Here is a 14447-nt window from a genome sequence, read left to right on the forward strand (position 1 = left end):
GGAGGCTTAACAATTATGTAGACTTCAAAAATGTGGCCCAAGACTTACCTGAGGTGCGCTGGTTGCAACCAAAAAGGCATTGGTCCTTCCTGGATGATCATAATCATGCATGGCTGCAGCGACGTAAAGCGCCATCAATTCTAGGGCAGGGATGCTGCCAGCGAGGCAACCGTAACTCTCATCTGCAGGTGTGTATGTCTTCGAAAACACATATCCCATATGGCCATGAGTGATTCCACTATCAGAATCTGAGCAGAAATAGAGTCCCTTACTGAGTTTTAATTACTTATTGAAAATATAGACCATGAGCAAAATTGTGGGCCTGTGTGTTACCAAAAACCCCCCAAAACATTTGACCAAAACCAATCATCTCAGATCGGGTCTCATAACCTAATGCAGAAATACTGAACTTGATGATTTCTGATATTTTGTGTATGTTCCAGCAACTCAAAAATGACTGTTACCCTAACTAGAATTGGCACAATGGTATGTTTATTTTTTTATAATTCTGATGGATAATATCAATGTTTACTTTTAAGCTTTTTTTCCAATTTTTATTTAAATTTTCTCAGTTGTGCAAAATTCTGGGTTTTAGGCATTTTCCTCCTCTTTCTACGTATGTAAATTTTGCAGGACATAATGGGGGAGTCAGACAATAATTATTTAGTGACAGTAGATCTTTGGATTCAAAAAGTTAAAGCGGTATAAAACTGTTAAACACAAACTATCAACATCACATGTCAAAATATACAAAGTACATATCCTTAAATTAAACTCTCAATTTCTCAAGTAGCATTTTTCTTACTTTGCCGAGCTGTAATTTTGATTAATATCAATGAAAATATTTTTTGCTTAGTTTGCGTGTGTATGGTGAAATCAACATTCACCAACATTTACCAGTAAAAATCAAACCTTCCAAGCCTAATTGTAACACTGTAAATTTATGTGCTATTAAATTAATTAGTTAATTAATTGTGAGGCATTAATCAATGAACAGCCCAGCATTTCTTAGCTAACCCATGTTTACATTGCATGGCTCTCTGTTTCCCTCCAATGGCTGGACCACATAGAAGTTTAGAGTCATTTATAGTCTTTGAGCTAATAGATTTGAGTCTTTAAGCTCAAGCAGTGGAGGTGCGTGCTTTGAGACTCAGAGGCTCTGGGTCCAAACTCTGCTGCTGCTAACCTACCCAGAAGTCTTCTTCTGAGACTTCTGGAACAGATCACTTTCATAGGCAGATACTGGACTAGCCAGACACCTGGCCTATTCTGCTATGGTGATTCTTTTGAGTGAATGTCTTTCAAAAATGTTTTTGGTAAAACATCTTTCTACCCAAAAGATCCCAAGTGTTTATTAAACAATACACACTAGCTCTGCTAACTTGCAGACATCACTTAAGTGGCTTGTAGAAAGAAAGGGCTTAAAAAGAACATGAAAAAGTAAGATGGTTCTACAAAGCTTACAAAAGATTTGAATTCACATATTTTTAAGTGTAAAATACTGTGCTTCTATAGTATAGTTAGGACCCTACCAAATTCATGGTGGTTCATTTTGGTATATTTCACAGTCACAGGATTTTAAGTATCTTAAATGTCATAGATTCAGATATTGAAATCTGAAATTTCACAGTGTTGTAACCATAGGTGTCCTGACCCAAAAGGGGTCATGGGGGGATTGCAAGGCTATTGTAGGGGAGTCGCAGTATTGCCACCCTTCTTTCTGCGCTGCTGGTGGCAGCGGTGCTGCTTTCAGACCTAGGTTTTCAGCCAGCAGCCATGGAGCTTTCTGCAGCTGGGGCGATTCCCGGAGGTGGGTCTGATTCAGTCCCGGGAGTGGCCTGTGCAGGGGAAAAGAAAGTGCCGTCCCTCATCAGCCCAGCTTAATAGCTGGAGTGTCCCCAACCCCACCGCTGCTCGACCCCGACTCCAGGCCGAATGCTCAGAGATTAAAGGGGTCTTGGGGCAGAGAGAGAGAGAGCGTGAGTGTGTGTGTGTGTCAGAGACAGAGATGCCACGGTGCCTTTTCTGACCATCCTCACTTCTGTGCTGCTGCTGTTGGTGGCTCTGCCTTCAGACTGGGGGGCCCGGCCAGCAGTTGCTGCTGCTCTCCATCTGCCCAGCTCTGAAGGTAGTGCAGAAGTAAGGGTGGCAATACTCTGAGACGCCTACAAAAGCCAGATTTCACAAGGGAGACCAGATTTCACAGTCTGTGAGGCGTTTCTCACAGCCATGAATTTGGTAGGGCCCTAAGTATAGTTGATGGAGACCTATTGGAAAGAATTGGTCGACCACAGTTGTAACACACAAATAAATATTCTAGGACACATTAAATATCTAATATATATTGCTGAATTGTTTGAAAGTCCTTCCTATGCAGCCTCCTCATTTGGTGATTTTTCTCTAGCAAATGAAATGTATAGTATTCCGCAACCCATGTCTTAAAAGAACAGTATATTAAAAAGAATACCTGAATCACTTGCTGACCCATGGTCATTAATCACTGTTGGGAGTCCTGGGATAGGTTGAGTAGTAAGGTACCAAACAGCATGTAGAACATCAGTTGCATGAATTCTGTTGTGATCTATGATACAAATCAAGGCAATCGATGACACTATTATTAAACATGCAGATTCTTTCTATTAGAGGGCACACAGCACCATCTACTGGATACAATGGGGAACTTCTAGGGAGTTTTAGTTCAAGGAACAGCAAAAAAACAACAGCCATTACAAGATATGAGGACTCCGGCTTATTTTACAATTCCGTAAGTTTTCAGCTTTCCTTTTACTACTAGGTTGCTACTGGAGGGGGAGCTTTTATACACCAGACATGAAAAGGGGAAGCCATGGGGAAGCACTACTCCCCAGGCCTGGTGCAAGGAGGTTTCACGCCCTAGGCGAAACTTCCATCTTGTGCCGCCCCCCCCCACCGCGGCAGCTCCCCGCCGCCGCCGCCCCCGGCCCAGGGAGCCCCCCGGGGCAGCTCCCCACCGCCCCCTCCTTCCCTCCATCCCCTCGGCCTGGGCAGCCCCCCCTGCAGCAGCTCGCTCCCTCCCTCCCCTTGGCCCGGAGAGCCGCGTGCAGCTGTTTGGCGCGAAAGTCTCGGAGGGAGAGAAGCAGAGCGGGGTGGTGCTCAGGTGAGGAGGCGGAGCAGAGGTGAGCTCGGGTGGGGAGCGGTTCCCCTGTGCACTGCCCCCCCCACCCTCTGTTACTTGCTGCAGGCGGCCCTCCCTGCGCCCCCCTGCCCGAGCTTACCTCTGCTCCACCGCCGCCCCCAACCACTTGGCACCCTAGGCGACCGCCAGGTTCGCCTAGTGGTTGCACCGGCCCTGCTACTCCCCCACACAAGAGAGAAGAGAGGGAGCTTTTAGCATAGGAGTTGAGAGCCGTGCTCCCTTCTACTTCCCTGGCCTTTTGTTATGCAAGTATCATCTGGTCAATAAAAAGGGTAAAATACTGGCTCCTCTAAAATCAATGGAAAGACTCTCATTCATGTCACTGTGGCCAGGACTTCTCCCAGTTTCTAACAATAAGAGCTTGTCTTCACTGCAACGATTAGCTTGAGTTATTCCACTAGCCTATCTTGAGTGAGAGCAGCAACATCTGGAAACAACACTCAGGCTATACGGTGATTGGATGAGCATCTGACCAGCTGTGTTAACTCAAGTTGTTGCATGTAGCTATATCCCCACTGCATCACTAGTTTGAGCATCAGCAGCCCTTGAGCTTCAATACACACACACGCGTGCACACACACACACACCCCGACAGGCCAGCTAGCTCAAGTTTAAAGTAACGTACCATTTAAGTTGAGCTAGAGGTGGGGGGGGGGTGAGAGGGAGTCAGAGTAAGGACAACACTAGAGTTACATCTTGAGCTAAGACCACAACAAACACAAGTCCTTATATAGATTTTATTCAGCTCTGGTATCAGTCTCCAACTATGCAGCACGTAGATAAAAGGCCATTCAAATCCGGGGGAACTTAAATGTTATATTTCTTTGGCAAAGATGATATAATTCTGGGACAGAATCCTAGGAATCTGAAAAATATAGATTATATATTTCTATACAGATATACCCAGTAAATGTACCTCAATAACATCCAGCATTTTCTATATAATATGTATCTACAGTAAATCGTATATCTATATATGAGTGTATACTTGCTTCTGTATCCATAGCTAGCTAGCATAGAATAGCGGGGATGTCTGCTAAAAGTTATGCCAGGACCACAGGTTTAAAATCACTGTTCTATAGCATCTCTGGTGTGGAAGCATATCACAGGGTGCATATCTCTAACGCAACTCTCCTGAGGGCGGGGGCCGGGGGGGGGGGTGCAACCATTCCAACAAACTCCAGATAAGACTGACAATGCCACCAACCAATAACAAACATGGCTAGATAGAACAGTTCCTGATACCTATTAACTCTCAAAATAGGAGCCATCTTACTACCCGAGATTTACACAGAGTTTTCTATGAAGTAAAATTTAAAAAACAAAAGAAAAAGAAAAAGCCCTAAATGTCAAACAGACAGAAATGTGAGGGCAGAGTTCAGGAAGAGCCTCTGCGTAGGAGGCAATTAGCTTAGTAGTGTTGCATGTATTGACAAAACTGTGGAGTACTCTTTTCACACTGCACAAAGTTTTGTGTGCATCACACCAAAAGAGGAATACTACTCTTACGCATTTAGTCAAGAGGTAGGCGACAAAATGCAGCCTTGAAAGAAGAAATGGCTGTGGTGACCAGGGAGAGGAAAGAATGTATAAAAATATTTACTGAACATATCAAAAGTCAATGAGATCTGAACAAGAGACTCTTATTTGACCTGTAGCTTTACTTACAAGGTATCTCTCTGTATCCACACTCCAAGGCATGAAAGTAATTCATGAACTCCCTCTCTGGAATTTTAAAGGCTTCAAACAGCCCCATGTCTTCAAAAAGCCTGTATGATACCTGAAAAAGGAAAACAACCACTCTGCTAAGTAGACCAAAAAAGACATCATAAAAGCTGATCCTATAAAGTCACCTGGTATACCCCTATTCAATACAGGATTGTTCCCTATGGCATTTTCCCACGTGAATCATCTGGTCTAGTTCATGTGGGGAAGTTACCAGTACTTCTGCTGAGACACAGTTACAGTCAAACAAAGAGGTTGTTCAGAAATTGTTCACCAAAATGTTCCTCGTCTTTGTACTCTCTGATTGTTCTAAGCAACTTTTTTTCTTCTCTGATCGTTACCCTCTTCCAATACTTGTACCTGGTTATATTCCTATCTGATGACATTTAGCAAGCCTAGATATTATCATCAGATTTAAATGCCCCAAAATGAGCTAGGTGCCTCACAAAAAAACATAACAAAACACAAAGAAGCGGATATTTACAAAGTACTGATAGGAATTAGCATCTCTGCAAATCTCCCCCATATATCCTGTCCCAAAGAGTATGCAATGACAATTGTTGTGCTCTTTGCCTAATCATTTAAACAGATGAAAGGAGGAGGAAAAGAAGCAGCCAAGGGTGTCAAATAAAAGGACAGCCTAATAAATGTCACTTTTTTTTTTTAAACCTTGTACGTGAAATGACAGAAGTGAGTTTTCAGGAGGGATATGACTGAAGGGAAGGAATTTTCAGTAGGGAAGACATCCAGAGAGCATTCAAGCATGGAAAAAGGTTACAGAGAATTTTAGAAGAGGAGTCAAGCAGGGTATTCAGGCTGGTAGCAGTGGTGGAGTGAAGAAGTTGATGGGGGAATATAATAGGAGACCAGGTCAGCAATGCAGACAGCAGCTATCACACGATGTAGGGGCTTGAAAGCAACAACAAATTTATACACAGTGCAATGGGACCTAATGAAATGACTATGTTAAGTTCTTCCAATTTTCCTTTTGAAATTAGCTTCTCCAGCACTTCATTAATTATTTTCATCATGAGGTGCCCAGAACCAAATACTGTATTCTTTGTGTGGTTTCACCAGAGACCACTGTATCCCAGTTCCACCACATACCACACTCTGCATATACAGTCTCAAAATCATACTGGCCTTTGTTTCAACATAGCACAACTGAACCTAAATTAAGCTGCTATCAACTACTGCGTCTTTCAGCATATTGTGTGTATGAATTGGGATCCATAATCTATGCTGATGGGTGTAGTGAATCCAAGTTTTAACAAACGGAAACTCTGAATATCTGGCCTTCATAGAGAATTACAATTATTTTAAAGTAACTGATAAGAATTTATAATCTGAGCTATCTTCAAGGTTTTTTTACTAGGGATTTCTTAACAAGCAGAATTTCTGTGTGAACTAATTGTGAACGATTCTAGCAAAAATGAGAAAGGATGATGCAGTCGAAGGGTGCAGCTGAGAGTGCACAAATGTAGTTTCTGACTCCACATACAAGGGATCTGTCTGTTATCAAGTGTCTGCCACTTGTGCTTCTGGTGCTGGCACCTGTGCACTGACCAGCTGCTACTTGAATGGCATAGGGTGCCAACAGTACCATGTTCAATATTAGTACCCAGAAAGGTGGCAGTAATGCTGGTCAGTGTTGACATGGTGATGCCAATGAAAGCCAAAGCCACAGAAGCTGATAGGAGTACTGCTGTAAAGGACACATCAAAGCTGCTTGAAATAGAGCTATTCCAGTGCAGAGACCAGTACTTTTAAGTATTGGACTATCCCTCTTAGAACTCAGAGTCCAAACAAGACATAAATATATAGCAGAACCATCAAAAGAGGGATAAAAGTCTTTCTTCAATTATAGGATATTTAAAAACCTGAGGGCACCAAATATGGAAAAGAGCGCTCCTAGAGAAACTCTTAGCCATTTCTGTAGCTCAAGCTTCAATGGCAACCGGAGATTGGTAATAGAAAATCCCTATGCATCTCAGTTCTGGAGGCTAACTGTAGGCAGTAGGAGTGTGGGTGACGTGATGGGCTCAGGGCAAGTGTTAGTGCAAGAGTTCCAGGTGTCTGTCAGGATTAGGCATGTCTGCTCCGAACAGAAAACATGCTTCTTAAAATCTCCGATTGCCACTGGGGACAGGAAGAGAAAGGCGACAAAAGAGATTACTCTTCTCTACATTGCGGAAGGAATGAACCCCTCATTCTCTAACCTGACAACGTAAGAAAGTCACACTAAGAAGCTAGTCTGGTGATAGGTCATTAATTATTCAACCCCCTCTTTACCGATATTGCTCTCTCTCACCTTTCTGTATGTTCTATTGTTCTCTAGTTCTCTACCCTGTCAATCGCTCCCTAGTTTTCTTCTACCTACCCCAGAGCTATTGCCTCCTTACTTTTATTTCCCTCAACATCTTCCTCCTCTGTGGTGCAGCCATAAGAAAGAGAATGGAACTGGAAAGAGAGGATGACATTTTACATGCATTCTCTGAGTAAAAACTTCAATAGCACCTAAGTGATTTAGGAACCTGAGCCTATTTTCAAAAGTGACTTATGCACTGAAGCGCCTTAGGCCCATTCGCTTTCACTTTAGAAAATTTTACCCTGTGCATTTAATCCTTAAGGAAACCCAAGTGCTTTACAAAAAAATTGCCAAAATCCCATGAGGCTTATGTACGCAGAAAAGGCCCCAGAGCATCTTAAATATAGAAAGCTGCCCTGGGGTCAGCAGCAACGAAAACTGACACAGGAAGTTTCTCCAGCTCTGTGCGCTCTCCAAAGAAATTACTCAGGACCTGTGTTTGCGCTAAGCTGCGCGGTTGCCCAGGAATGATTCAAGTGCCGTGCACCTGACTAGCAGAGCTGCGCACATCCGACAGCATCTGTTCAGGTGCCCCTCCCCCCACTGCTTTGCAGCCACGTTGCTCCAGCAGCTGCTCCCAGGACCCTCCTGCTGGCTGTGCAGAATGGGGTGTGTGTGAGGGGAGTGCTGATGTCTGGGTGTCCCCCCGATACCCCAACTCCACTGAGCAGGGGAGAGGGGACAGGGCTCAGGATTCGGAGCAGGAGAGAGCTGCTGTGGTCTGAGGTCTGACCGAGCGGTGAGTGAGTGCCTTAAACAGACAGCGCATGGTCTCTCGGAGACTTCCCCAGCAGCCAGCTCTCTCTCTCTCTCTCTCTCTCTCTCTCACACACACACTCACTCTCTCTCTCTCTGTCTCTCCCCTTCCCCCGTGCCCACATATCCAATCTCTGCAGAAATGGGGTACAGGGGAACAAAAGCAAATATCATTCTGGGATGAATTAACAGGAGTGTTGTAAGCAAGACACGAGAAGTAATTCTTCCGCTCTACTCTGCTCTGATTAGGCCTCAACTGGAGTATTGTGTCCAGTTCTGGGCACCACATTTCTGGAAGAATGTGGACAAACTAGAGAGAGTTCAGAGAAGAGCAACAAAGAGGATGAAAACATGACTTCTTACGTGGGAAGACTGAAAAAATTGGGTTTGTTTAGTCTGGAAAAGAGAAGATGGAGGGGGGACATGATAACAGTTTTCAAGTATATAAAAGGTTGTTACAAGGAAGAGGAAGAAAATTTGTTTTTCTTAACCTCTGAGGATAGGACAAGAAGCAATGGGCTTAAACTGCAGCAAGGGAGGTTTAGGTTGGACATTAGGAAAAACTTCCTAACTATCAAGGTGGTTAAACACTGGAATAAATTGCCTTGGGAGGTTGTGGAATCTCCATTATTGGAGATTTTTTAAGAGCAGGTTGGACAAACACCTGTCAGGGATGGTCTAGGTAATTAGTCATGCCACAAGTGCAGGGGACTGGACTAGATGACCTCTCGAGGTCCCTTCCAGTTCTATATCTAGGATTTTTGTTTTTACTGGTGGCGCACATCTGCACATTACCTCGGTGCACATAATTTATTCCACACATGGATGGAAAAAATTAGAGGGAACATTGCTCAGGACAGGCACCTGCAGCTCTCTAAAGAGAGGAGGATTCTGGTTAGGCCAGATGCATAGCCAGTGGGTCTATGCATTGCATAAATTAGCTGGCAAAACCTTATAAGGGGGAGCAACAGGCTATATTCACTACCTATGCCCCATCGTAGGCTGTGTTGTTCTAGCTCTGTTGGTCCCAAGATATTAGAGGGACAATGTGGGTGAGGTAATATCTTTTATTGGATCAACTTCTGTTGGTGAGAGGCAAGCTTTCAAGCTACACAGAGCTCTTCTTCAGGTCTGGGAATTGTGCTAACTACTTATGCTAAACTATCTGTTCACCCTTGAATTTAACTGTGACACTCTTAGTACCTTTCCCAGACCTGAAGAAGCGCTCTGTGTAGCTCTCTCACCAATAGAAGTTGGTCCAATAAAAGATATTACCTCATCCACGTGGTCTCTCTATGCCCTATGGTAGCAGCCAGACCTGAGCTGTGCAGGCAGCCTGACCAGCAGGGCCCAGGATTTCCAAACACAGCATGGAACTCAATTTGCCTCTCTTGGATCATGGCTGAGTTGACCCAGCCAGGATTCAAACTTGCAGCTGCAAGGAAACGAGGTATTTCAAACCTTAGTCTTAGATCAGTGCGCCATGGAAGGTGAGAGGAACAAAAAACAGGAAAGAAAAGACACTAGTTGCGACTGTCTAGTTCATTGTATCTTATTTCCCTGGAATATACCCCTGTGGGAAAAGAGGAATGGTAGAATATTATTCTGCAGATTTTAATCTTATTGATTCATACAACTGTTAGGCAGGTATTTTTAAAAACTGCATGCCATATAAGAAGCTTATTTTTCCCCCTCTGAATTTCCAGCATTGATTTAGGTCAGAGGGGAAGGTTTCACAATAATTCTGAAGAAGTTGACTGGACTGGCAAGGGGTGGAAGTGAATGGTATCCAGTTCCCAGCAGCTTATTTGGAGAGAAATGGTCTGCTCTTCCAGTCACCAAGAAGGATAAGCAGCCAAGCAAGGCATTCAGACACAAGAAAGAATGAAAGAACGAGGAAAAGGGATATTTATTTTCTGGTACTTATAGCTTCTTGGACGTCAGAAAATCTGGATACTTTGGCAAAATAAGTATTGCTGTTTTAGTTGTTATGTACTCTTTATTAACAACTTATTTTTGACTTTTTTCCTCCCATGGCAAATGTTGCCATATCTCAGGAGTATACATCACCTGATGGACAATCACACCCTGGCTTACTAAGCAACACCTTCTCCTTTCTTCCTCTCTTCTGCTTGTGTTTGGGGTAGGTAGCTGAAGGTCAGGTCAGATTCTTGTGGTTTGGCTTAGCGCTATGGATCACACATTATCATAACCATTGGTCCCTACTGCATATGGCTTCTGAGTTAGAAAACAGCTGTATGTGCCATACTACCAATGTGCTCCGTACACTTTTTATTCTTAGGAATAAATAAATTTCAACACATACCCTTTGTTTGGTAAGTAGTGTTACTTCCCTCTCCCCTCCCTGCTGCCTTCCCCCCCACCCCCCGTCTATGAAAAACGTAGTGCTTAAATGCATAATTTATAAATCTAATGCTTCTGGCGTCTGTTAAAACTAAAACAAATGCTTCCAGTGAAATGATTTTTAATGGACGTTTCTTTCAAAGAGGGAACTCATTATTCACATGGTGCTCAGTATAACCATCTTCTATGTATTACTTATTACAAGCACATGGATAGTGCCCACCACAACAGTAGCTGTGCATGCTGTGTACAGCTAAATAAATAAGTAAATACATTCCCCTGTATAGGAACCTAGAAGCCTGGGTTCCCATCGACATCAAGACAAAATAAATCAGAGACAAGAAGATATGGGAAACTGAATAAGTACTTATGCAAACATCTGGCCAACCAGGCAGGTGCTACAATGCTTTCTGAAGATAGTTATGTTCAGGGTTTCTGGCAGTAATGAATTCCACAGATTAGAGTCTGCCACTAATAATGCCCTGACTCCAAACCCCCCAATGTTTCCATTCATGGGTGATTTTTAATTTTCATTCAAAAGCCATCTTATGACGAACAACATTCCCCATGAAGAGACTTCCCATGCCATTCTTTTTATAGGGCTGTTTAATTTCTTTGTGCAGAAATATACAGATGATGATAATGTGACCAATAGCCCCCAGCCCCACCTAGCTGTGAAACACTTCCAATGGGCCTTATTTACAGGTACAGAAACACAGAATCAGAACCTTGACACTGTAAATTTTCCTAGAATCTGAGCCCTGGCCTATCATTTTAATCAACTTGCAGTTTGGTAACGGTCAGAGGAGAGATGCTTTCATTTCAAGCTGTACATTTTTTTCCAAGCTCACCTACTCCACTTTTATTTCTAAAGCAAACTGGTTTCTTCCCTTCAGGAATTACGATGAGAAGAGCAATAAGCATAAATTAAGGAGTTATGTATCTCTGTGGCTTGTTGTGAAGCTGCTATTTCAATTGGAGAGTTTTGCTGTTCCATTCTGAAGTGAGATTTTTTTCTGTGAAGGTCTTTCTATCCCTTTGTTTACAGGTTTGCCTGTGCTGCATTTAAGTGGTTTCCATTGTACGTAGTAAGAATGCTTTTATCGTCAGAGTTGTGTGGGGTCTTTTTTAATAAAGTGGCTAAATCAATTTAACATTCCACAAATAAGAAAGAGACATCTCAAGTAGCCTTAAAAATGCTAGGCCAGCATTTGCTTTCTAAATGGAACACCCGCCTGGGGGAACATGTCAACTCCTCTTTGTTCCACCTCATAAATTTTGGATTGTGGGGCATGCATAGTTAATTCCTCTTGTTAATTTTCTTTCTTTCTATTTTTTTTAAAGATGAGACTATTTAATTGCGGAAAGCAGAGAATAAATCACTGATGTGTTTGTTTGCCTTTGTCCATTCCACTTTAAAGACATACTGTGATATAAATTACACATCAGAAAGTCAACCTGTTCCCTGGTTTAAAAAAAAAGCTCATTTCATTCAGCCACCTTGCTTCCTTATTAGTGGGGGACATCTTCATTTTTAAACCCAAATTTAATCTTGTGCCACTCTGATCTTGGGTCATCCCATTTACATTAATGTCAATGTAAATTATTGATATCCGAAATGTTGAAGCCTGAAGTTGAGAATACAATTGTTGTTTATGTTAAATAAACGAATCCCAATTTTTTGAAGCACCTCAGATTGATTTTTTCGCATCCCTCATTTTCCATCTCTGCCCCTCACCATGCCCCATTATTTGGGCTTTGGCAGGCAACAATTCACTCAGGATGTGGACAGTGATTACATCTTTAAGCAGGTTTTCTGAACGCACAAGGTCTGCAGGTAGAAGCAGAAGGGGGAAAAGCAAAAATGGCAGTGGTGGAGGGTAGAGGTTACTGGGAAGTGGGGACAACAGGGGAAAACAGCTGGGGGAAGTGTGTCATTTCACACTCTCTCTGATAAGAAGTGCTATACACAGCCTAGGCTTTCCTCTTACCCTAGAAGGAACCCGGAATATTGGCAAGCTGGTTTTGCACAGCTGTTACATGCTGAAGTACAGACTGGGGTTGCTGACAAGGAAACAGCTCACAGCGTAAATCCTAATGTCACTCTGAATTTAATCAATCATCTTTCCTGGTTGGCTTTTGAATTAGCTGTATGCAGCTGAATAATCATCAACAGCCAAGGGACCAGGACTTGATTTAGCATTCATTGGAGTTTATTGCACTGAGGGCTGGTTAGCACCTTAACCTCTGCGTGTATAATGTGAGACAGTTAAACTTGATTAACACGTTCACTGCTTTCCACTAGCCTCCTGCACATACTGCTTTGTAAAGAGATACTCTAAAACCCAATTTGTTTTTGGGTTTGTGTCCTGAATATACAGTATACACTTCCCCTGTTGACGAAACCATTATCCAACTACAAGAAAAAATGGCCAGTTTGTCTCTGTGCCATCAAGAGGTGAACGACAGAGAAGAAAGCCTGGCCAAGAAAGTGGTGATGATTATAGGGGTGTCGATCGTACTGTGTAAATAAAGGTCGTATCAGCACCTTCATTCTACTTGGAAGAACAAATGAAAAGTTGGCAGTTAAAATGGAACCTTAGCAGGTTATCACCACCTGATTAAGATCTTTATTAGGTGGAGTAGAAGTATTAACTGCCAACGTGTTGACTCTTTAAAAGTGAGGTACAGGGGCAAGACAGTAGGATCAGATTTTTTCCATAAATCTTGGTCTCATGTATGGCTTGACTAGGATTTGCAATGTAAGAGAAGACCATACCTATTCTTTTGGGTCAGCTGTCTCGTTGTGGCCCTTTATATCTCAATGCAAATGCAATAATAGACTCAATGCAAAATCCCACAAGACAGTGAACCGAAGACAGTGGAAGCATCAGCAGCAGCTTTTTGAGTCATAGCTGAAGGTACAGTGGGCCAATATGCATTTACAATTCTTTTAAGATAGACGATTGGGGGAGAAGGAAGGCATGAGATGCACTGTCCAAGAGATGGGGGATTCCACGACCACTGCTCCCAAGAGAAGGAAGCGGGTGGTGGTGGTCGGGGATTCTCTCCTCAGGGGGACTGAGTCATCTATCTGCCGCCCCGACCGGGAAAAACGAGAAGTGTGCTGCTTGCCAGGAGCTAGGATTCACGATGTGACAGAGAGACTGCCGAGACTCATCAAGTCCTCGGATCGCTACCCCTTCCTGCTTCTCCACATGGGCACCACTGATACTGCCAAGAATGACCTTGAGCGGATCCCTACAGACTACGTGGCTCTGGGAAGAAGGATAAAGGAATTTGAGGTGCAAGTGGTCTTTTCGTCTATCCTCCCCGTGGAAGGAAAAGGCCTGGGGGTAGAGACCGTCGAATCCTGGAAGTCAACGAATGGCTACGCAGGTGGTGTCGGAAAGAAGGCTTTGGATTCTTTGACCAGGGGATGGTGTTCCAAGAAGGAGGAGTGCTAGGCAGAGACGGGCTCCACGTAACGAAGAGAGGGAAGAGCATCTTCGCAAGCAGGCTGGCTAACCTAGTGAGGAGGGCTTTAAACTAGGTTCACCGGGGGAAGGAGACCAAAGCCCTGAGGTAAGTGGAGACGTGGGATACCGGGAGGAAGCATGAGCAGGAGCGTGTGAGAGGGGAGGGCTCCTGCCTCATACTAAGAAAGCAGGACAAACAGCAAGTTATCTCAAGTGCCTATACACAAATGCAAGAAGCCTGGGAAACAAGCAGGGAGAACTGGAAGTCCTGGCACAGTCAAGGAATTATGATGTGATTGGAATAACAGAGACTTGGTGGGATAACTTACATGACTGGAGTACTGTCTTGGATGGATATAAACTGTTCAGGAAGGACAGGCAAGGCAGAAAAGGTGGGGGAGTTGCATTGTAGGTAAGGGAACAGTATGACTGTTCAGAGCTCTGGTATGAAACTGCAGAAAAACCTCAGAATCTCTGGATTAAGTTTAGAAGTGTGAGCAACTTGTGAGCAAGGGTGATGTCGTGGTGGAAGCCTGCTGTAGACCACCGGACCAGGGGGATGAGGTGGATGAGGCTTTCT

At 43.5% G+C, this 14447-nt stretch overlaps 1 protein-coding gene across 1 annotated transcript in view; it reads right to left on the reverse strand.

The window, feature by feature from the left end:
- The window catches only part of PDE3A (phosphodiesterase 3A), a 359524-nt gene that overhangs the window by 24208 nt on the left and 320869 nt on the right, over nt 1-14447 (reverse strand). The window contains exons 10-12 of the mRNA XM_037915985.2: nt 4844-4955; nt 2468-2581; nt 49-248 (exon numbers count right to left, since the gene is read on the reverse strand). Coding sequence (XP_037771913.1) covers nt 49-248; nt 2468-2581; nt 4844-4955 — 426 coding nt within the window. The remainder of the gene's footprint in view (nt 1-48; nt 249-2467; nt 2582-4843; nt 4956-14447) is intronic.

Source organism: Chelonia mydas, chromosome 1 (genome assembly GCF_015237465.2).
Source record: "Chelonia mydas isolate rCheMyd1 chromosome 1, rCheMyd1.pri.v2, whole genome shotgun sequence".
Taxonomy (NCBI): Eukaryota; Metazoa; Chordata; order Testudines; family Cheloniidae; genus Chelonia; species Chelonia mydas.